The sequence below is a fragment of the Thermobia domestica genome, chromosome 7, assembly GCF_964235325.1.
Source record: "Thermobia domestica chromosome 7, izTheDome1.hap1.1, whole genome shotgun sequence".
Lineage (NCBI taxonomy): Eukaryota > Metazoa > Arthropoda > Insecta > Zygentoma > Lepismatidae > Thermobia > Thermobia domestica.
In genome coordinates this window covers 211,256,028-211,280,323 of record NC_137460.1, presented here as the reverse complement: position 1 = coordinate 211,280,323, position 24,296 = coordinate 211,256,028, and the positions used below count along the sequence as shown (strand labels likewise).

The 24,296-nt window shown below is 34.8% G+C and overlaps 1 protein-coding gene across 1 annotated transcript in view; it reads left to right on the top strand.

Moving 5' to 3' along the window:
* LOC145690710 (cell adhesion molecule Dscam1-like) overlaps positions 1–24,296 on the top strand; it is a 934,280-nt gene that overhangs the window by 891,663 nt on the left and 18,321 nt on the right. Inside the window, exons 26-31 of the mRNA XM_081765878.1 lie at positions 1,971–2,150; positions 2,385–2,573; positions 4,489–4,674; positions 9,667–9,960; positions 13,586–13,733; positions 17,715–17,899. Of these exons, the coding sequence (XP_081622004.1) occupies positions 1,971–2,150; positions 2,385–2,573; positions 4,489–4,674; positions 9,667–9,960; positions 13,586–13,733; positions 17,715–17,899 (1,182 nt within the window). The remainder of the gene's footprint in view (positions 1–1,970; positions 2,151–2,384; positions 2,574–4,488; positions 4,675–9,666; positions 9,961–13,585; positions 13,734–17,714; positions 17,900–24,296) is intronic.

Sequence of the window (24,296 nt, the reverse complement as noted above, 5' to 3'; positions counted from 1 at the left end):
TCAGGAACTCATAAAGACGGAAAAACAGATAAATAACAATGAACATACCATCTATAAAACAAAGATTTTCAAGCTTTTAGGGTCGTGAAACGCTCGCAAAGAAGATTAGTATTCATGTACAGATGGTGATCAGAAAAATGGAAACACCTGTAGTTGGCAACACGTCAGATGTATGGGTTGGCAGTGGTGTCGTGGCGCCCGCAACGCCGGACCGCTGGTGGTGGTGTGTTAGGTCGGTCTCCATACTACGTCAGGCGCAGTGGAACAGCAATGTCCAATGGCTGCAGCAAACGGAGGTAGTGTAAAATTGGAGACCTCTCAGATTTTCAAAGAGGGCAAATTGTTGGTGAGCGGTTATGTGGAGTGAGTGTGACGGCAGTGGCTACTGTGTTAGGTATGTCGCGTGGGACAGTGTCGAAGGTGATGACGGCCACAACAACACACGGGAAAACCACATCGGGGAAGCGGAACTGTGGCCGGAAGAAAATCATGAGTGACAGGTCACGCCGGGTATTAAAGCGCATTGTCATGCAGAACCGTCGTGCCTCTGCGGAGCAAGTGACGGGGGAACTCAATCAGCACCTCCCTCACCCTGTTTCGACAATCACAGTCCGCCGCGAATTACATGACATGAACTTACGGGGTCGTGTTGCAAGGGCCAAACCGCTCATAAGGTTTTCTCACGCCGCAAATGGTGTCGCGACCATGCAACTTGGACCGTTGAGGACTGGAAACGTGTGATATGGTCGGATGAGTCATCCTTCACCCTATTCCCAAGCATGGGCCGTGTTTATGTGTGGAGAACGCCCAAAGAAGCTTATGATCTGCAGTGTCTCCGCCCAACTGTGAAACATGGCGGTGGCTCGGTGATGCTGTGGGCCGCATTTTATCATGGTTTTCATTGGGTACTGTGGTCACACTTAGCGGACGAATCACTACCAACGATTATGTCGCAATTTTAGGAGACCACTTGCATCCTATGTTCCGGATGTTGTTCCCGGACAATGACGCCATCTTCCAGGATGATAATGCACCCATTCACACAGCTGGCGTTGTTGCAGCGTGGTTTGAGGAACATCGGGATGAAGTTCAACACCTCCCCTGGCCCGCCCAATCCCCAGATCTCAACATAACTGAACATCTGTGGTCCGTCTCGGAAACACGACTCCAGCGACGATTTCCACCTCCATCCTCTCTCACAGAACTGGCCGATGCGCTGCAAGAGGAATGGTGTAAAATTCCACTTGCTACCATTCACGACCTCTATGCCTCCATCCCACGTCGCATCAAGACTGTTCTGAAGGCGAAAGGTGGCCCGACACCATATTAATCTGGTAAGTTGCAATTTCGTTCAGGTGTTTACATTTTTCTGATCACCATCTGTATATATTGAATGCATTCTTGTCAAATTTTTCTTTTTTTAAACAAAAAGATTCTGAGTTAAAAACGTCGCAGCACTGCTGATTAACTTCACAGCGCTAGAAACTAGTAGTGAGTCGTGGTACAAAAGTTGGGATTTCTTGCACTGGTAGGAAAAAAATAAGTTATACATGGGAAAATCTGTCTACGTCAGGCACAGTTGTTTCCATCAAAAAAGAGCAATTCATTCAGATTATCAACTTACAGAGACAAACTATATTTTTTACTTTAAATTATATATATATATATATATATATATATATATATATAATATATTAATTAACATTAAGTATACATGTTAATTAAGTAATTTATGACAATATGCCATAAATATCATATTTAGCTGCGAAGTTAACTCGAGCTAAGTTACACAAGTTGCAAACTTAACACGTTTTACCAAAAAAATTATTGATTTCATAAAGAAAAGATTTCCTAAGGCTAAAATTTGTTCTGCTAATACATAGAAATTAAGCTTTACCAATTACTTGAATATTAACGTTTCGTCATTGAAAATAAAACTATTGTAAAAGAAATATACCTTTTCTTTCCAGCGCCAGCGCGCATTGCATCGTTTTCTCGAGTCCAGAAAACACCTTTTCGTTCAAATGTTTCTTTGCCGTGCCTTGCTGTTGGAAATCCAACCCCAAAGATTCACTGGATGTTTGCAGGAAGAGATATTCACATAGGAGATGGTTATCAATTAGTTGAAGGTGGAACTCTGAAAGTTCTTAGTAAGTACTCCTCAAGAATACATAATTTGCTGCCAGCTATTCGAAACATGTCATCAAAATTCCTATATGTTTACGTTATAAGCACGAATTTCAACTAGGAATAGTGCAAATTGTAATTAAAATGCTCTAAATTACGTGAAGAGTAGATAATAGACAAGATGTTATGATATAATTACTATTGATGAAGTAGTAATATAACTAATTCAATACAATATATATCTATCTAATTTACAGATATCGTCAAGTCACGCGAAGGGAACTACACTTGTGTAGCAGAGAATTTATTCGGCCATGACCAAGTAGTTTACATGGTAGTTGTTCTAATGACACCTGGAGCTCCTGCGGTTGTCGTAAAATACACAACGGCTAGATCTATTGAACTGCAATGGAAGGTTCCAGAAGATGGAGGTTCTCAGCTACAAGGTCAGAATACTAAATATTATTTACAATACAATGACAATCATATTTTAACCTGAATTAATTAATAGTAAAATATAATTATCAGATTTATGAAAGATACAAACAAGTTTAGAAATTTTTAAAATATATTGATAAAACATGACACTTTTTATTACAAGTGGGGAACTATTGCGGATACTCTCCCAATAATAATTTAGTTTTTCTGTTTTTCTTATTCTGCAATATATACTGTATATATACTTATTTAATGGAAACATCTGGAGTTTGAAGTATATCTGATGTCTGGGTTGCAACGGTCAGGTAATATTAGAACAAATTCCATATTACGTCAGGAGCAGTAGAACTGCAATGTACAATGAACTGGGTTGACGATGATAATATAAAATGGGCAACCTTTCTGATTTTTAAACAAATATATTTGCTTAGGTCAGTTTTGTGGGCTCTAAAATAAATTTTACAACGTTTACAGTATGCATTTTCACTGTTATTTCTCACTTCCTTCATTTATTTGATATTTTTTCTTTATCTGGGAGTCATGAATTTTTGAAGTTTTTATCGTATCTGCACTTACTCATTATGCTAATATGGATAATGGCGTAATACAATTAAATTTGCGATATTCACGTTTACGCAGGTCCGTACAATTATTAGGTCTATGCATTAGCTGAGACAGCAACACGAGCAGTAATACTGGTACAGGTAAACTCAACAAAAGTCTAATGTTGTCAGATCTGGAGATTAAAAAGTACTAAAATAAAAAAATTGAACTAGTATTGAAAATGTTTGCTTTACTAAAACTATTGTTGATTGTGAATAGAATACTTTACAAACAAAAACAAATATTGTATTATATAAAACAAGTGATTTCAAATTGAAAATAAGAAAATTCTTAAGAATTTTAGCCTGCAAATAATTAAAAGTAACTCAAAAAGTAGCGTGTCACCCAATTTGAAATTTTGACATCAAGAACATAAAAAATCGTCCCATCCGCTACTTGTAACCCAATCTGGCAACACTGCTTCTGAGTAGTTAATATCATGCAATATTTTACCTAACAGGCGCTTGTTTAATCGTTTACATTTGAAGACCTGATCTTCAAAGAGAAGATACAATAAAGACAGAAGGTACAATGTTGTGTAGATACTTTTCTAGCTTTATACAAGATATACTATATAAATCTATTGTTATGGTGCATCATGATGTTAGTTACTAATATAATTTTGATGATGGTAGCGAATTAAAGAGAGTTGGAAATGGTAGGAGAGTAAAGCCTGCTATACCTATGCGATAAACCCTAGGAAATCTCTTACGATAAGATTTCGATTTAAGCGACATCAGGTGGGAGAAAGTGAAAACAAATTTGTGTTCTTCCCGCCAGCCGTATGTAGGTTAAAGACCAAAAAATACTGGATAAAATGAAGAGTGGTGCAGAGACTGGTGATACATGTTTTGCTAATTTATCTTCTCATTTTTATGCTTTTCTTTAGAGATGTGCAATTTAATAATATAGCTCCTGGTATGAATATCAGTAGGATGTGCAATGTAGTTAACTGTATGGCACAAAAGAGTATGATTTCCTACGAGATATGTCCTCAGATAAATCGAAAGATATTTCCTTAGACTTGTCTCATAGTGTATAGCAGGCCTAAAGGAAATATATTGAAATCTGTTTCGAAAAACAGAAATAGGTTGATTGCACTCAGGGTGAGACATAAATAAATCACGATTTTAGTTGCGGAGAGAAAAGCACGATGTAAATGGGAATATAATTAATATTATTACATCATATCTACTGTTTTCCTATTTTACATAATATTAATGTTGTAAATAACCGCGTCATTTTTTTTTTAGCTTGCCATTTCAAAAGTTAAATTGTGTACACACAATGAATAACTTTTCTTTTATCTCGATGATGCAGGTTATGTCCTGAGCTACAAGAGAGATCATGGTAACTGGAAAGAAGTTCAATTGGATGCAGAAAGAACGAGCTATCTTCTAGAGAATCTTCACTGTGGCTCCGTGTATCACATCTACCTTACAGCTCATAACAACGTAGGTAACGGAAAACCAAGTGATATAGTGACTGCTAGCACAAAGGGAGGAGGTAAGGCTTATCATATTAAGAGCATATCAGTAATATATTCAATTAAACAAATATTTTGAAATGTATATATATAGTGTTTTAATAATGTGTCACAACATTTTGGAAACAGATTTCTAACATCAAAATAATTAAAAATGTTCATATGGACCTGTGCTCAAAACTGGGTAGTTTCGGAGTTATAGGGTGTCGAAAACGTGAAACAAGTGAACTTTAAAAGTTCATAGTTCCACCACTATGGACCTGTTGTAGTCGAGTCAAGACATCACTGAGGAACTGGTATGTGAACTATCAAAATATTCATGTTTAAAAATGCTGCAGTACTTGTACATCAATCTTTAGAGAGGTAGGTGAAGAGTAATCAAGTACTCCCAAAAAGCCTCTCTAAAAATGATTGTGCAAGTACCGAAGGTTCTGAAGGATAGGTATTTGGATGGTTCACATAATAAAGATATACCACATTGACTTGACACCTAGTCTTCATTTCCAAGCGCTGCTATCGACTGAAGGAATTCCACTCCCTTTGGCGTAGACGGCTGCAAGGCTTTGTCGCTTAGCAACAGCTGAACCCTTATTGGCTCAACGCGTGGGTGTGTCGAGGATATGAGCTTTATTTCGCATTTTTGCCACGGCTCAAGACATTTAGGCAGTACTATAGTTCTCAGTCATATCTTGATCAGACTACGATCGGTCCTATAGTAGTGCAACACTGACCTTTAAAGTTCATACTCCATAACTACGAAACTATGCACTTCCGACCATAGGTCCATATGAACTTACGTTTTTATTTTGAAGTGAGGAATCTATCCCCAAAATATTGTGACAAATTTTGCAACACTCTGTATATTTAGAGCAAATTAGATCCAAACCGGAAGTATTAAATGAATTATAACATGAAGATGGTATATTAATATTAGTTATCAGAAAATAGTGAAAACTTAAAGGATTGCACTGTAAGTTCTTTCGCCAAAGCATTTCATTAGATAAGAATGGGAAGAAAGGAAATAAGAAAAGAAAAATTAAAGATCAGAGAAAAAGCTGTAAAACGTGTAGATGGGCGACATTTTGGAATGCAGAGTCACATGATCACGTAATATTTCTTGCATAATTCTGAAAGTATGTTCAAAGAAGAAAATTAAAATTAATAGGATGGATAGGACGGTAAAAGTACGTAAGAGTGAAGAAATAATGAAAAGAAACATTTTTGTAAAGTATAAAGAAAAAATATTGAAAGTGTGAAAAGTATTAAATTAATAAGAAATGATCAAAAATGACAAATAAAAATGAAAAATAATGCTGAATGAAAGTATGTAGGAAAATAATTATTAAAAAATTAAAAATAGAAATTGGAAAAGATTTAAAAACAAGTTTATAAGAAATTTAAAGTGAGTGTAATGAGGTATGGTATTATAGAAGATTATAGAAGATCCTGTCGGGGAAAGGGTTAACCAATAAAATGATAATGTAAGTGTCCAATAGTGCATTCTTCATTATTTGCACAATAAGATTTGTGTCAATAAATTATACAAATAATACATTATTGATTGATTATTGATTATTGATTATTTTTCAATTCTTTATCTGTGTATTATACAAACTTTTCTCTTCATTCATTATTTCTTCGCGCTCGTGTTTTCTTATGGATCCACCCGTTCCATTAGATTTATTCTCCTCTACTAAACTCCGTAGGGTTCTCAGATTCCTCAGAGAAGAAAAAGGGAAGTTTTACGATTTTTAGATAGGAGGAATAATTTATATATAGCACACACATATTATATGGTCTTTCATAGTAACTTAGAATAATTTTAAATGGAAACTGGGGTAGTTTCATTAAAATATAACAACAACGCCCAAAACATAAAAAAGCATGTTAAAGTTCCCGATGGGAGCTCACAAGTTTCGGATTCCACATTAAGCTGTAGATCCTCGTCTCATATGGCCTCTATGCTGAAAGAGACACTAAACTGAAATCCAACCAACCAAGTATCAAGTCGTGTGAAAAATATTAAGCCCTTTGTGCACAAGATAACGTTAGTGTTCCAAATCTCAGAATATGCAAGTCGCAGCGCGTTAGGTGTAACGTCATTTGACAAGTGACAGTTGAAGCTAGTAGATGTGGAAAAAGTGTTGGAAATATTCTTATAATCAGATATAAGATATTGCGCCGTGAAGATGAGCGAACTTTCCGCAAAATTGCGTCACATTTTACAATTTTACTTCGATAAAGATTCAGATGTTGCTCAGGTCCGTGAAGAAATTTGTGCTATTCATGAGCAAGGTATGTTACCTAAAACAACAGATAAATGATGATTCAGTGGCTTCAGTTCAGGAAATTTGGATATCCGCGCTCCTGACAGTGGACGCCCAATCACAGTGAAAGTAGATAACATTCTTGAAAAAGTCGAGTAATACCGGTATGTATAAGTAGTCATGACGTCGCCAATAACCTAAACACCAATCACCGAACAATGGTAAACCATTGGGAAAAAGCTGGCTACACACCCTACAGAGGCCATTCAAGCGAGATATTACAGATGTGAAGAGTAGTCGATGCAGCTTTTCGACGATATATAACACATGCCGATCCCTCCGTATCTCTCCGGAGGCGGGGAAGGGAGTTGGTAGTAAAATAATTATTGCCTATGATTGTAATCTGTTCATATCATAAAACTTTCATGTGCGCTACAAAACCTACCCTGCATTCTTTGCCTCAATGTTGGCATGATTGTATAGCAAAACACGTTCCCTGTTTATTGTAAAACATCATCTACTTGCCCCCTTATGCACTGTAGGTATTTTTCTACTACATGTGTAAGAGTAACATATGTCCGTTCTGTACATATCTATTTTGCATTTTGCGCCCGCCACATTCGATCCGTCATATTGCATTTTGTACGTTTAACATTGAATTCGTATTCAGCGACCACGAAAACCTCTATCTACCTGCTTTCAGTTCCGTAGCAGTATTTTACATTTTGTCCGTCATCTTGGATCCGCCATTTTGAATTTTACACTTTTAGCATCTGATTCATACACAGCAACGTCGAATATTTCCATACACCTGATTTCAGATTCATAGCCTGTTTCTTTGTAATTTGTGTCCGCCATGTTGGATCCGCCATTTTGATTTGTGAACATTTGGTGTCAGATTCGTATTTAGCTACCTTTGAAACCTATATATACCACGTCTCAAAACAATTACGTCATAGCGTCTTATTTTATCTACGTGTTTTGGTGTTTCGGAGTGAGCCTTGTTCTGATCTTTAAATGGCCGCCACGCCCCCTACTGGCCCCATTCAAGTGAGGTATTTCATATGTGAAGTATACTCGGCGGGACCTTTCCAACGATATATAACGCATGCAGATCCGCGCGTACCACTTCATGTACTTCCCTAGTTAGGAATAACTAAATATCGCTCGCGTAAAAACCATACTCGAAGGATTAAAAAAAAAAAGTACTGACACAGTCTCCCCTCAAACAGGCACGTAGCCAAGGGGGGGTCCAGGGAGTCCGGACTCCTCCCTTCGAGACCAGAAATGAAAAAATAAGGAAGGATGAAAAAATGAAATGAGAAAAAGAAGGATCGCGTTAAAAAATTTTTAAAAAATCAGGAATCTTTTGGTTACTCTTCCTTATGATGAGATTTGTATTACTGGAAATACATGGTGGCGAGGTGAGCGAGATATCCTGGAAGAGTCAGGGAATTTGAAATTTCTAGAAAAGTTACGGAATTACCAGAATTTCTAGAAGAGTTACGGAATTCTCAGAATTTCTGCTACTAATTAGGGGGATTTCAAGGGAGATTCCAAGTTTCCGAAAGTATAGTACCGTTGTGTAACAACGTAGACCTTTTTATCATAAATTTTCGTCATTTCACCCTTGCAGTATCAAACATGTTATTTCAAAAACAATTTTCTACTGCTCCTTTAACCTGTCATTGGAACAGACAGTAGTTGACAAAAATAAAAACAAAAATTTATATTAAATGAAAGTTCTGTTAACATTTGATTCAACAGAGAAAGGAACGCAGATATTGTAAAATATTTTACAAGATATTATTGAGTATGTCCTTTTTATAATAGTGAATATGTACTTTTTATGTAGTTGGGGTCATAATGAAAGGAAAATTGTTGTATTTGAATGAACAGAGGAAGGATGTAAATATTATAAAATCTTTTTCAGCACGTTTTTTTATTATTATTATTTTACTCGAGATTTTTCATAATTTGTTATTAAAATACTTATCAACATATCCTCATTTTATTGTCCTAACAAACCAATATATGTTGATAGTAAAGTAGTTTAGATTGATCGAGCTCCTGGGCATTCAGAATTTCATGTCAGGCCTCCCCCCTCCCCCCACCGTTACGAAATCCTGGCTGAACGAACCAATATATGTTCTAGTAAAATAGTTTAGAATGATCGAGCCCTGGTTGTGATGACCACAGTATTTCATGTCATGGACCCCCACCCCCTCCCCTCCCTTCACGAAATCCTGGCTAAGTGCCTGCCTCAAACAACATGAAATGTATGTTGATCGATCAAAGCAAGTTGCCAAAGGGTTTCGTAAGGGCTTTCAGTCGATATGCTTTTAAGTTTGACTCACGTTGTCTATCTGGGGTATATCTGTCGTTGCTTCGGAACAAGGGAGAAAAACATTATCAACTCTTCATTTATCCTTGAATTCAAATTGCCAATAGGAAAACAGTCTAGAAAAAATATATAACACGTGTCTTCTCTATTTTTTTATTCCCTTATCTTTCACACTCTTAATTCATTAAAAATGTGCTAAGAATTAAAAACGAAATACAACATGTTTATTTTATTCGCAAGCAGCATCGAAGTTTTTCAGTATTAGTTCAAATATAAAACAAATATAACTTTAGAAGATAACTTACAAATTAATGTAATCGAATTATTTTAATATAAAGTATAATTATTGTGTTTGTTAATCGTGTAGTTTATAATATCTTAAATCTTTCTTGTTTCTTAAGCACCGAAAGATCCAAACCGTCAAGATCTCCTGGAGATTAACACAACATCAGTTAATCTTCACCTTTACACGTGGCCGAACGGTGGATGTCCTATTCTGTACTTCGTTGTAGAGCACAGAATCCGAGGAGGTCATGAGTGGAATGTAGTGGCTAACAATGTTCCACCAGAAGAGGAAACCTTAGTCATTCGTGATTTAATTCCACAGACCTGGTACCATTTGAGAGTGACAGCTCATAATGACGCTGGCTCCACTGTAGGAGAATTCGAATTTGCAACCAGAACACGTACAGGAGGTAAATCTTCATCTTTCATAATACCATATGTTTATTTATTTATTTAATTGTATTACAATTAAGAAGTTAAAAATATCTCAGTTAATTTAAATCTCAAAAACTCAAGAAAAATTAAAAACTGATCACCGTATCACTAGTTAAAAATGCTCAGGTTTGAATAAGTTCCTAATTGCGTTTCTTATACTAATTTTATGATACTAAATACTACTTTTAAACATATCCGTCCGTGAGTTCACAAGAAAAATGACTTCAAATGGGGTTTTTGAGGTACCGTTTATGTCAATAGTAAGAGTGCCCACGCTTCGATACATTCTGAAAGCACTTTTTGGATCAAAAGATCCAATATATTTCAATCAGAAAGTTCTTGTACGCCTTATATCTGGAGAACTACATAGTGTAGCCAAACCCAAACTATCACTTAACTCAGTATGATGTGCTTATTCCGTAGAGAATACGAAAACCCGATTTAGGGAACGTTCAAAAATTTTGTGGCCTCTGATCCAAGATCCAAATGTTTGAATCAAAAAGTTCTTGTACGCCTTATATCTGGAAAACTACATAGTGTAGCCAAACCCAAACTATCACTTAACTCAGTATGATGTGCTTATTCCGTAGAAAATACGAAAACTCGATTTAGGGAACGTTCAAAAATTTTGTGACCCCTGATCCAACAACTAATTATTGGGCAAAATTGCAATCTTTTGAGGTATTTGTTTTGTATCATTCCTAAAATTCTTGATCAAGATCGCAATCTTTTGATCCATTTCTGTGGATCATCTCTAAAATTCTTGTTATACTAATTTGAGGATGCTGAATGTATTGAAACTATTTTCAAACATATCCGTCCGTGAGTTCATGAGAAAAATGACCTCAAATTGGAGTTTTTGAGAGACCGCTTATGCCAATAATAAAAGTGCTCACACTTCGATACATTCGAAACACTTTTTAAATTTATATTTTATTTATATGCCACAATTGAGATTACTTTTATAGGAACCCCATGGACACAGTTTAAAAATAGCTCCATTAAGTTCAGTGCCCTCAAGTTAGTACAAACAAGAGCATTTAGAAACGTACGCAAGCGTGGACACTTTTACTATTGGCATAAGCGGTACTCCAAAGACCTAAGTTTTGGCGTCATTTTTTTTCGTAACCCTATGGGAGGGTATATTTAAAAATAATTTCGTTGGATTCAGTATCCTCAAGTTAGTGCGAGAAGGGCAATGAGAAATGTATCGAAACTTGGGAACTTTTTAAAAATATTGACATGAACGTTAGTTCTTTAATTACTATATAGAACAAGCAAAAGAATAGTTTATTTGTATTTTAATAATAATAGTTTAGTTGATTGTATGCCAAACTACTTTTACAAGCAACTCATTATTTTTAAAGTTGCAATTTGTGCTTAATGTTGTATAGATCATTTGATGATGAAATGTCGGTGTTAGAAAAAAGGCGAGAAATGTTTGCGTCTAGACAATTAGAAAGAGAAAGAAGCTTGAAGTTACAAAGGTGTGATCTAAAAGCACTGCGAATGTAGTTGTACAGTGCCATCTATCGATGTTGTAAGCCCAGAAGCCTAAACCTTTGGTATATCAGTGTCGAGTGTGAACGAGTTGTGACATGTTAGTTGGCTTCCAGAGGCAGGAGAGTGAGGACGTGTTAAGAGTGTGTGTTGCGCGCCAACATTCAGTTTTGTTCTAAGCTGCAAAAAAATTCAATAGAAGCTTACAAAATGTCAAAATTAGTGTATGGAGATGAAACAGGGGCACTGAATACTGTTTATAAGTGGCATGAGCGATTCAAAAGCGGTAAGGAGTCAGTTGTAAACGAGCAAGGTTCGAGACGTCCTTCGACGTCAGAAACATGAAGACGTGCAAAAAGTGGTACAAAAGATTTGTTAAAACAGGCGAATGATTATTCGAGAGCTTTCCGAAGAACTAAACATCTTGTATGAGTACGTGAAAAGCATTTTAACCGCCGATTAAATGGGCAAATGTTTTCCTTCTTCACCACGAAAACGCGCCGTGCCACACCTAGCTTTTGATCCGCAAGTTTTTGGCCGAAAAAATACTCTTGTTTGTCCACATTCGCTGTGCTCTCCGGATATAGCACCATATGACTTCTGGCTCTCTCCAAAAATTAAAACCGTGCTCAAAGTAAAACGTTTTGACATCATTCCTGACATTGAGAAGGCCATGACATAGCAGCTGAACGCCTTTCCAAAAGAAGCCTTCCAGAAATGCTCCCAGTCATGGATTCAACGTTGGGATAAATGCATTACTAGCCAAGGACAGTACCTTCTAGAAGATTAAATCAAATTCCATGTAAGCTTATTACTTTGTTTCCAATAAAATTATTAGCTGTATTTTTTGATCACCCTTCGTATGTATAGATTATGTTGTGTTTTTGGTAGAAATAGAAACGAAGCCATTTGGGATAATTTAAGTTGTTATTTGAATAAACATTATAGTTGGGGAAGAATCATCATAAGTTTTACTGAGATCATGACTATGAAATTCTATTTTTTTCGGAAATTCTATTCTAATTGGAATTGGCTAGTAGAAAGAGATTTTATTATTTCAACAATATTTCTGTTATAGTATAGTATAAAAAGATGAGAACGCTTTCCAAGTTTGGAAACAATCAGAAGTTCATTAGCTAACGTAAAGCAATACTGAAAATAAAGATGTGGATATTAGTAGAATTTTTGATTCAGTAAATCTAATGTTTAAAAGAACGCTTACACGTCAATAGAACCCATAGTTCAAATCTTCAATGCTAAGAAAACTGGAATTAAAATTTACACTACTAAGGTCGAAATAATCGTAAATAGTTAATGACGTTCTAAAATCGACAGAAACAAAACTGTGATTTACAAGTTAGTGTTGACAGAAATTTACTTTGATGTCCCAAAAACAAGTTGTTTTATTAATCCAATGTTCTCGGGATTGCTGCCAGAGTAGGTGTTGCTGTGCTGAGCTTTCGTTACCATACAGCGGCGGCATCAGCGGCTGTATGGTAACGAAAGCTCAGCACAGCAACACCTACTCTGGCAGCAATCCCGAGAACATTGGATTAATAGTAGACGCCAGCAAAGCTTCAAGATCAAGTTGTTTTATTTTAACCACAACTATGGCTTTTAGATAGACTATACTAAAATCTTAAACATTTAATGAAAAACAGACGTAGAATAGATTTGATTTTTATTATAACTAAACACTAAATATTGACTACACTTATAATTACGTTCTGAGAAATTTGTAGGTAAAAATTCTTCCTATCATATAAGCAAACAACTTCAAGTTCTAGCTTTCATTTTAGATTTGCTTCAATAAACAATAAAACTTTCTTGAATTCTGAGTGTACTGTACACTTCTGTTATTTAAAGCAGTTTTGCTTAGACAAGGTCAAATATTAAGATTTCGATCTTACTATCTCTCTTCCTTTATATTATTATTATTATTATTATTATTATTATTATTATTATTATTATTATTATTATTATTATTATTATTATTATTATTATTATTATTATTATTATTATTATTGTGTGAACGTAGTTATTTATATTACGCATTTCATTTATTCAGATATGGTCTAACAACTTCATTTGTAATTTCAGGTACAATTACACCAGCAGTTGTTCTCGAAAATACGTCTCCAACGAAACCTCCCTTCTATAGAGACATTTATGTTATAGTACCCATGGTTTGTGCTTCAATTCTTGCTGTTCTTTTTATACTTCTAGGATCCTTCGTAGTCCGGCGACAGTAAGTTCATATGAACTTTGTTTCCTTATTTCATAGCTCTTAACAATAAAGTCAAGAATTCAAAATGATAATATTAATATTCTGGGAAATATTTTCTGTTTGTATATTGAAAAAAACTTTAAACTATAGAAAGTAGCCTTATAGTTACGCTTCGTTTGGTAAAAATAGACAGCGAGATACCGTTTTATCACCGAGTCATAAATTAATGTCAAGAAAGTAAACCTTATACAATATTCAGTTTGTTGTTATTGTTTTTTCTGTAATATAATGGAGTTTGGTCAGGATAATTAATAACGCAATGATTAAAAGAAGATTCAACAAATATTTATTACTATTTTTGTTGAGGACACACATTTGTAACTGGTTTACACACATAAAATACTTTTCTTGAGTTCAATAATAAGAAGTCTGTTCACCGGCTTCAAGGAATTTGTTGCTACAGAACATTGCACTCAACCTGAAAAATTCACCACAAAAAGAAATTATCCATGTATTGTAAAGTGTTTCTTTAAATAAATACTTATCTTTGTGTAAACAATCCTTTATAGTAGTGATCATTTAATACCATAGTCTCAGTTGTACTGTCTTTACTAAACAATAGGGAACAATATGTATTTAACCATATTTCACGTACTTTATATCAGTGGTATCTTCAGATCTCTACAAGATAGGAAAGTCACATCGGCAATAGCGGCTTAGCACTTCTCCCCGTAATATCAACCAATGGCTTTAGAGCCTTCAGCATTTTTCACTTTCACTAAAGCGTTTAAAGAACTGTTCTGTGAGATAGGAGAACGCGAAAAAGTGCCAAGCCAAAACATGTGAGCACAGAGTAATATCAAGTATAGTGACTTACACTGTTGTCAAATCTGTTATGGACGTCAATCAGGGTTTCAGATTATTATTTTATTAATTATTTTTCTTCGTATTAATTGGGAAGGCACGTTCCTGTAATTAGTGTACATTATATGCCCTGCTTTAAATATATTAGCGTTTCTTTTTAATTTTTCTTTCTGCGTAGCAAATTGTGAAACAAATTTAAATTTGCATAGCAGTTTATAAGTTCTATATCGCATTTTCAACAGGAAATTAATTATTATTATTATTACTATTATTGTGTTTTACTCGTTATTTTTCGTGGGCGTGAAATAATGAAAATTAACATTCTTTTAGTTTAACGTCGCACATTTGTGCCCTTTTGGCTAAAATAGATGATGATTACTGAAAGTAGATGATGAAATTTAGTTGATGGTGAAATTGAATTTTTTGTGCTTTCCCACCGGGAAATCATACCCGGGACTACATTAGATACGATAGCCACTAGACAAACGGGGAGGGCTAAACGATTTTTGTATTCCAGAACCATTATTGATCATGAAAACCAAAGTAAAGAAAAATCAAAGACAAATTTTGAAAATAGAATTAATTTTTTTATTCCACGGACTGTCTAAGCCAGGGTTGTCAACTTTCCTGAAGAAAAAATCGGAAAGAGACAATCAGTCTTGGAGCCACCTTCCCCCTTCCCCGAAGACGACTACACGTACGGTGAGTCGTTGAAAACAATGTAACTAATCAGATGAATAACACGGACCTAAATGAATGCGGTACCTGATTTTTTTTGTCATCCAGTGCTCACCACTAGGTATAAACAATATATACAACAAATGCAATTTATTTAATATAAACAAAGTTTAGAGAGAATTTTTTTATCACAAATAAGTGAATAACATTGTTAAGGAATTACTGACAAAAAGTATTATTAAAAACAAGTTTTTGGCTATCATCATAGAAAGTCTTTGGTCCAGTAAAATATAAATTAACTTTGAAAATCGATAAATCGGGACAATATGCGTCCCGACGAGTGTCCGGTCAGGACGTGGGACAAATAAGTCAGAAATCGGTACAGTCCCGACAGAATCGGGACGATTGGCAACCCTGGTCTAAGCTGGTATCTGGTTTTGAATCTCTCCGTATGGAACTTTTGGAACAAAGTTCCAAATTATATTTCATGATTCAATACAGGAACAGTCATTAAGGGTAATTTTTAAAAAAGCGAAATTCAGTTTTCGGAACACTCTACACAAATTGCTAAAAAAAAAATTCTACAATAGTAATGTAAAAGTAAGACGTAAGAATCCTGTAATGCAGTAATAGAAATTATGCTACAGGTATTCCCAGCAAGGGAAAAAATATCCAATTAAGTTAGCAAGCATGGAGGCACAAGTTAAGTCACTTTTCTTATGAGTATATGACCTATGGTTTCTTTAAGTTGAGATTTGGAATTGTAATGGTTCGATGATTCTATTGATTTTTTTAAAAATGTATTGAAATGCCCCTCGCCTCATGAAAATTTATTTTGTTTCATGTAAATTAAGTAATATTACATTTATATATAATGCAAATTCATTTTGAAAACGGAAGAAACATTTAAATAAATTTATAGAAGAAATCAGCAAACTTACATCGTCAGATCTCAGATTATTTCAAACAAAACAGAAAAATAATCCCTATATACAATTAATGGGTTTAAAAATTAAATAAATGAAATCTCACTTTAACGTCCCATTGTTAAGCCGTGCAAGCTAAAGGAAATGGCAATGATGAGAATGAATGAAATGGTGGAATGAAGAAAGTCAGAGGAAATGGGAGAACCCCGAGAAAACCGTTTAAAAATAAAAATACCGTAGGTAATCAGCACTGTTAATATTGGTACCTCCATAATTTAGAAAATTTGGACCCTTGATAATATTGTAGGATCTTAGGTATTATTTATAGATAACGCTTTTGCTTAGCATTTAGTGAAGTTTGGAAACAAGCAATTTAAATCTCATTAATCATAGTCATAAATTTATCATAGTGTTGATTAGTAATAAAACCAGGATATTTGAGAGAAAACCAGGATATGTACGTGAGAAGGGGGGCCTATCAAAAGACTTTCTTCTATAAAAGTTTAGTTTAAGAAGTACAAAGGAGTTTGAGGCGATTGAGAACTTTCTGACATCTGCTGTTGACAGTTTTTGAGAACATGACGTGTAATTAGAACAATAGCTTTGTACATTGTATTTTTACTTGAAACTTAGTATCCTAGTTTCAAATAATTCCCGTCTTCATTTGCTTAAGGACAACTTAATGAGTAAAGTGATCATCTTTGCTTTCACATGAAAGGGTTCTCTCTGGTCAGGCCATTTAAGTTTGTAGTGGACGTCATATCTATTGATTTTTCTAGAAGTTCTTCCTCTTCATTCCATTATTTTCATTTAATCAATTCTTCTATTGTTGTTTACTTTAATTTATTAATTTTCTGTAAGCTTAAGGACCTAACAATCATACCTAACATCAAGAATTCATCTATTTTACAAACGCAGAATCAATTGTTATTTCTCGTGCAAATACAATAATGGAATCAGTCATTTAGAAGAGGCCATATATCCACCAAACTAAATTGTTGAGGAGAAAGAAAAGACTTTGGAAATAAAATGAAATTTTTGAGTTTTACGTCCCATGTTTATGCCGGCTAGGTTAAAGGAGACGGTGATGATGAGTAATGACTGAAATGGTAGAATGAAGAAAGTGGGCGGAAACGAGAGAACTCCAAGAAAATTCTTGCATACGGTGTTTGTACACCACAAAGTTCACTTGGCGGAAGCAGGGCTTGAACCCGGGACTCCAAGCACCATAAGTGAACGCTCTACCACTGAGCCACTGCGGCCCCAGATAGACTTTGGATTGCAAACTCGACGTGTACAATGGTATCGATGATATTGAGGCAATAGTGTAGGATATGTAACATAATGTGACCAGACAATTGGTCTTTTCACAGAGGATGCGCGTTTCTTCGCTTACGTCTCGAATTTGCACTAGAATGAAAATGTGGCGGGGATGGACATATGGCCTTTTCGCAATCACTGATTCATTTGTTTCATTTACTACTCTACCATTCTGCACCACTAAGTTTTTTTTTAATCATTTTTCTTTGAAAAGATCCTGCTTTCGTCACCAACATGACTGTAAACAGGGGGAAAGTAGCAATCAGACAGTATGCAAAACAATGGCGGAGCTTGATAATAAGAGAAATTGTCAACAAATGTATTCATCAGCACCAATCAAGAAGGAAGCAGATGAACAATATTTGTCCACTAAAATTAAAGTCTGCGATGATAATTCAGGTATGTGTTATAGTTTAACTATTAAGAAAATGTAAAAACATTTAGAATTTAAGATAGAGAAAATTACGAAACACCATTTTAACTGATATTACGATTTATTAGTAAGTACATACACTGCAGTTTCTATCAAGTCCACAAAAATAATAAAACAAGTTACGAAAGAAGTTAAAGTTACGAAGTACAGAATTACGTGAAAAAGTTAAACAATTAGACCTATGTAGTATGGACCAGAAGACCCGAGTTCGATTTAGGGTTGCCAACTGGCCGGTATTTCACCGTCCTAGCCGGAAATAAAGGATTATTCAAAAAGAAAGAACAAATTTCAAACATTTATTTCTTCCAAACTACAAAACATAGAAACATGATTCGAACGTTACTTGATTAAGAAAAGTTTACAATTTAAACAGCCCCGGATAGAAGTTCCAATCACGGCCGTATTGGCGCTGTTGTTTGTTGTTGCTTGTCTGTAGTGAAATGGCGGCGTCACCACAGGAGAATTCTTTTTGTGTGCTACAATTGGCAAAACTTGAGTCCATTGTTGCAGTTCAGCGAGCATTTCGCCGTCAATTTAATAAGCAACCGCCGTATCATAAGCAAATTTACGAGTGGCATCGAAAATTCGTAGAAGATGGTTGCATCTGCAAAGGGAAAAGCACGGGACGTCTACGCACATCGAACGAGAATGTCGAGCGTATTCGTACAGTTTACGAAAGGAGCCCAAAGAAATCCACACCACGAGCAAGCAAAGAACTTAACAACCCTTAACCAACGGTATGGCAAGTTCTAAAACATCGTCTGCACATGAAGCCATACAAACTGCAGTTATTGCAAGCATTGCATCCTGACGACCATAACAAAAGGTTCGAATTTTGCATTAGCACGTTAGATGATATGGAAGAAAGCAATTTTGCTCAACGATTAATTTTTTCCGATGAATCCACTTTTCATCTTTCTGGTAAAGTTAATCGCCATAACGTTAGAATTAATTTCTCCTATGCCTGACACTCTTGAAGGTCTACGACATCGAATTGTTGAAGCTGTGAATTCGATAACTAGAGACCAGCTGATTCGTGTGTGACAAGAAATGAGCTACCGTTTTGACATTTGTCGTGTAATACAAGGTGCTCATATTGAATGCACACCATAATTACTAACAATAAATTGTAAACTTTTCTTAATCAAGTAACGTTCGAATCATGTTTCTATCTTTCGTAGTTTGGAAGAAATAAATGTTTGAAATCTGTTCTTTCTTTTTGAATAACCCTGTATTGCTGTTATTTTGATTAAGGCCAATGACCGGTACAAAATTCTTACCAGCCTCTTTATAACCGGCATTTCAAACTTCTAATCCAGAATAAAACATCGAAAATCGAAATTCTTTATCAGTGCTCCGTTGAGTTTCTCATTTTTAGCACAATGTATCTATTAAGCTTATTAGTGAATATACTGAGGATATGCAGAATACAGGTGCTAATGCACTTTTCTCCACGATAGTACATTTTCTTCCCATGAATGGGCTTGAACAAAGATACTTCACATATGACCTATATCATTGGGAATTTTGAGAGGGTACCGGTAATTTTACTTCCAGAGTTGGCAACCCTAGTTTGATTTCCGGCTAAGTTCAAATGTTTCGGATTCTATTGTAAGCTGTATATCTATTTCTCATATACTATTAGTACTAAAAGGGACACTAAACTCCATTCCACTCTTATTACCTACTATATAAAAACAATGTTCATTTATAATTACCCTATCATGCCAATGGATTACATTTGGTGTGACGATGATCATTCATCGTAAGAGAATAACTTGAATGGATAGAGTAGATTGACACCTCTTCCTTTTTGCTAGATTGAAGTTTTTCAACCCCTAAGGGAGGAACAGTTGCCAAATTTCACTATTATGACGTGTTTCTCCAAAAAAAAAAAAAAAAAAAAAAAAAAGTGTAAAGTGTTGTAACAATGGTCTTACAAGTCATTTTCCTTCTGTTCTATTTTCCTCATATTTGTTCACTTTCTCGTTTAAAATGCTAATTTTGGATAGGACTTAGTTATTACTAATCTTTAAAGTAAAGATGTTACTTAAGTCTATTATTATTATTATTATTATTATTATTATTATTATTATTATTATTATTATTATTATTATTATTATTATTATTTGTAATATGGAATTGCATATTAAGAAACACATTGGATAAATTTTATGGAGAGGTTTCATCTCGCAAGGTTTTGGAGAAGCGAGATTTTGGTCCACGAGGTTTTGACCAGGCGAGATTTTGGCCTACCACAGTTTGGACGGCGAGGTTTTGACAAGGCGAAATTTTTGCCAGACAAAAGTTTGAACGCAAGGTTTTTGGAAGCGATGTTTTAATCAGGCGAGATATTGGCCCTTCGAGATTTTGGCCTGCGAGGTTTTGTGGAGCAACGTTTTGGCCAGTCGAGGTTTTGGGTAGCGAGGTTTTGTCCACGTGGGGTTGACGCTGAAGAGGTTTTGATTACGCGAGGTTTCAGGCGGCGAAATTTGGCCACAGAAGGTTTTGGCTCGCGAGATTTTGGACGGCGATATTTCGGCCACGAATTTGTCCTATCCCGTTAATTTACTAAAAAAAAATTTAAAAAAATAAAAAAATCAAGGAAATGATCACAAGCATGTTTATTTACTTTATCGATAGGTAGCAGCATAGCTTTTGTTCATGTTAGCTCGAAAGAACTAACATGAGGCTAGAGGCTGCTCTTGAGTGAAGTCTCAACTGCAAAAGCTAACATTTATTTGCTATAAGCTAAGGAAAGAGAATAAAATATGTACGAAATCTTGTATCAAATTTTAGCAATAAAATGTCTCGTAATTCCCTTAGCTTGTAATGATATTTTTTTTTTTTTTTTTTTTAATAATGTGACTTCCCTCAAGCGCCTTTCCCCTAATCACCATACAGAGGGCGCAGTTCTCTCATGGATGTGTAGTACAAGAAATGCCGTCACTATAGCACGATGCATATTTGTTTTGAAATCCTTCCACCGAAATACGTCCTCATTTGTATTTTGCACATAACTGAATATGAGTAGTTTGTAGCATCGTAGTACGTATCACCACGGAAATTTACCATGTAAGCTATCATAATTGAGTCAAGTGAATCATACGTGAAATGCAAAACAAGTTCGTTGAAATCAATACTTCTAAATCAATATATTCACAATTACGAACTTATTCACTTGCACAAACTCAATATAACAAATGCGGAAAGAGACGTCTTTGAACAGTTAGGTGTATAACATGAAGCTTTGTATATGCAGGCTTTTAATAGGCAGGATACGGATGTGTCATTCACATTACCCTACCAGTGAGTGATTTGCACGTGCGATTAAGCTCAATAGTGCATATGGCGCCCTACCACATTAAAGTGAGGTAGGCAGGACTGGGATAAGCTGGAATTCCAGGGAATTCCAGAAATAAGTTTGTCTCCGTCGGATTGTGACCCTACCGTAGGATTTCGTATCTTCTGGAGTCGAGATGCCTGCTAGACGATGTCAACTAGCCTCAAACGCTCTGGCGCCAATACTGGAAATATCGGTAGACTCCTCGGTGAAGAAATCCCCTTCACCATTGGACATAACTAAGAGATTAGTTCAGGAGATAATCGGGCAATGGGCGTGATATATTCTCTGCTTGTGATTAGGTGTTAATGACCGCCTTGGAAATGAGAACAGATTCCTTTGAGCAATCTTTGAGGCCTATGCTACCAATGAATCTAGGAGGAGAGTTTTCTCCGTGTATCAGGCGTATCGCGACTATCCACTATGTCAATGACTTTGCGCAGTGCATTGGCTTTCTACGTGTGAAAGTCAAGAAAGCTTAGAGATGGCGGTATCCACTGCTGTGAAGCCTTGTCATCAACCCAAGGAAGATGCAATGGCTTGCCATAGTCTCAACCATCTCACGGTGCCTCATTCACTTCCACGAATTTTGAAGTTCAACCAAAGAGTAGTGGAAGAGACGAAATTTTACTAGTATTATATTTTCTTTGAACGTAAAAACAGGCAGAAAATTTCGTTTGGTTTGCTTGAAAGAGTATACATCTGTCACTAACTTCCAAGAATTCAATACGAATAATTCACATAGATAGGGCTGGAGGCAAAATATCATTTACAACAATACATCGGAGTCAAGAGTGGAAATGTTGAAGTATAATTATATTCGTGAATTCAAAAAGCTTTTTGAATTTCGCGAGAAAAGCTTTCATTCGATAAGGACTAGTGATTAGACTATATCTATTGTTCACAGTCAGTCCCCTTAGTTCTGAAATTCCATTTCCACTCTTGATCAGTTAGTATTTGCTAGTTTCAATTAACACATTTCCAACACAGGAAAGATCATAAACAGTCTTTCCACTCTTGATCACTCTTGATCAACTAGTATTTGCTAGTTTCAATTAACACATTTCAACACATGAAAGATCATAAACAGTCTTTCTTTCTTTTATTATGTCATAAGAAAGACATCGTTGGAATCTTTTTTCATTTTTTTTTATGGAACTCTATTCCTACTATTTGTAAATTATTTCCTTGTTATTCTGTTCTTAATAATGACTGAAGGAAAGCAGTTGAAAGATTCTTATTAAAAAATCTGTTCTTTATTTAACAGATTTTTATATATATTCTGTTTTTCAACATTAATAATGTCTTCCGCTCGCATCTAATCACACAATTGTATGAAGCTACACGCACACACAATTGGTGTTCCTATTTTTATACATGGGTCATTTAGAGTAAAAGAGAATCAAGTCAGTTATCAAAATTGTGAGAGAAAGAGACATAAAGGTTTCATGGCACGCTTGAGTACATAGAAAATTTAACACTCCTTTTTCATATTATAAGAGATATTTACAATACCTGAATATAATTCTTTTAAGCTAGAAAGAAGCTTCAGATAGAGATCTTAAAGACAAAATGTGTCCAATATGACAAAAAACTTTAAAAAAAAAAAAAAAAAAAAAAGACCTTGGTACCCTTGTGCACAGGATGCGTCATATATTCCTTTCGTTGTTTACCTAAGAGAGAAAGTTTGAACTAAAGTATGCAACAGCGAATTAGGTTAATGAAATATACTCTATTTATATATTTTAAATTTGCTGATATTTGTAAAGAGACACCTACAGGGTGTCCTTACACGTGTAAGAGAACAGCATAATCATGATACAAGAAACAAATAATACTTTTTCATTATAGAACATAGAACTGTATTATATGAAAAAGGGTGTAAATACGCGTGTATTACCTTTTACAATAAACTTCTCAAATATATAAAAACTCAGAATTCTGTTGCTAAATTCAAAAAAAGAACTCCAGAAATATTTATTACAATACTGCTTTTATGCGGTAGAGGAATACATGAATTGCTAACTACATTAAAATTTTACATGATCTACAGTAAATCAGTGTGATTATTAGTTTTTAGCATTAAATATATATATGCAAGGACTTCTACATACATTGTAAATAATAATTACTTACTCTAACTTTATTTTGAGTAATGATATTATGCAAAATGTAAGCATTAATTATTAATCTAGTGTATGTAATTTACACTATTATTGTTTCTTTTACTTTTGTGTTTATATATAAATGACTTGTCCACTTCAGATCCATTGTAATGTAGTAAAATGTATGAAAAAAAAGACGAAAATACAGTACAATACAATAAACAATGTACTTTTCAGTGGTGCATGAGGATAGGAAAGAAAAGCACTTTTAATTTTTGTTATATATTCGAATTATTTTCATATTATAGTTTCTAATTAGTTCTACTTTCATATTATAGTTTCTAATTAGTTATGTTTTTTATAAAATATACTTGTTTCGTAGATTAATTATGTTTTATTTCCATTCGATAGATAATAAAGTTGTTCAAAAGTATAGTATTATGAAAAATGTCATAATATTGTATTACAATAAAAACATAAGAATATAAAAAGCAAGTACTACACCGGAAAGTTCCAGTATATATGTATACACCGCACCTTACTCGTAGAAAACTGATGATAAGCATAAATAGTATACAAACACAAAGCATAATGGATAAGTGCAAACTATAGAAATACATGAATCATAATCGTGAGGTAATTACGATCAATTCAAACGCATTCGTTTTGAAGAATACATACATACTTACTTAATTTATCTTCTTCTACCATTCAGTGTTGGAAGACTTCCAGAGAATTTTTTCACTCATCTTTATTCTTTCAGCTTTATCAACCTTATTCTTTTCTTTATCCTTGCCTTTAATCCATACCGCCTCTCTACCGTCCTTTCCTCTCTGTAATTCATAAATTTAGACATATAGGTTATTAGTCTGTAATGTTTTATTGTAACGAAGTGGCTAGTTTCTTAAACATTTA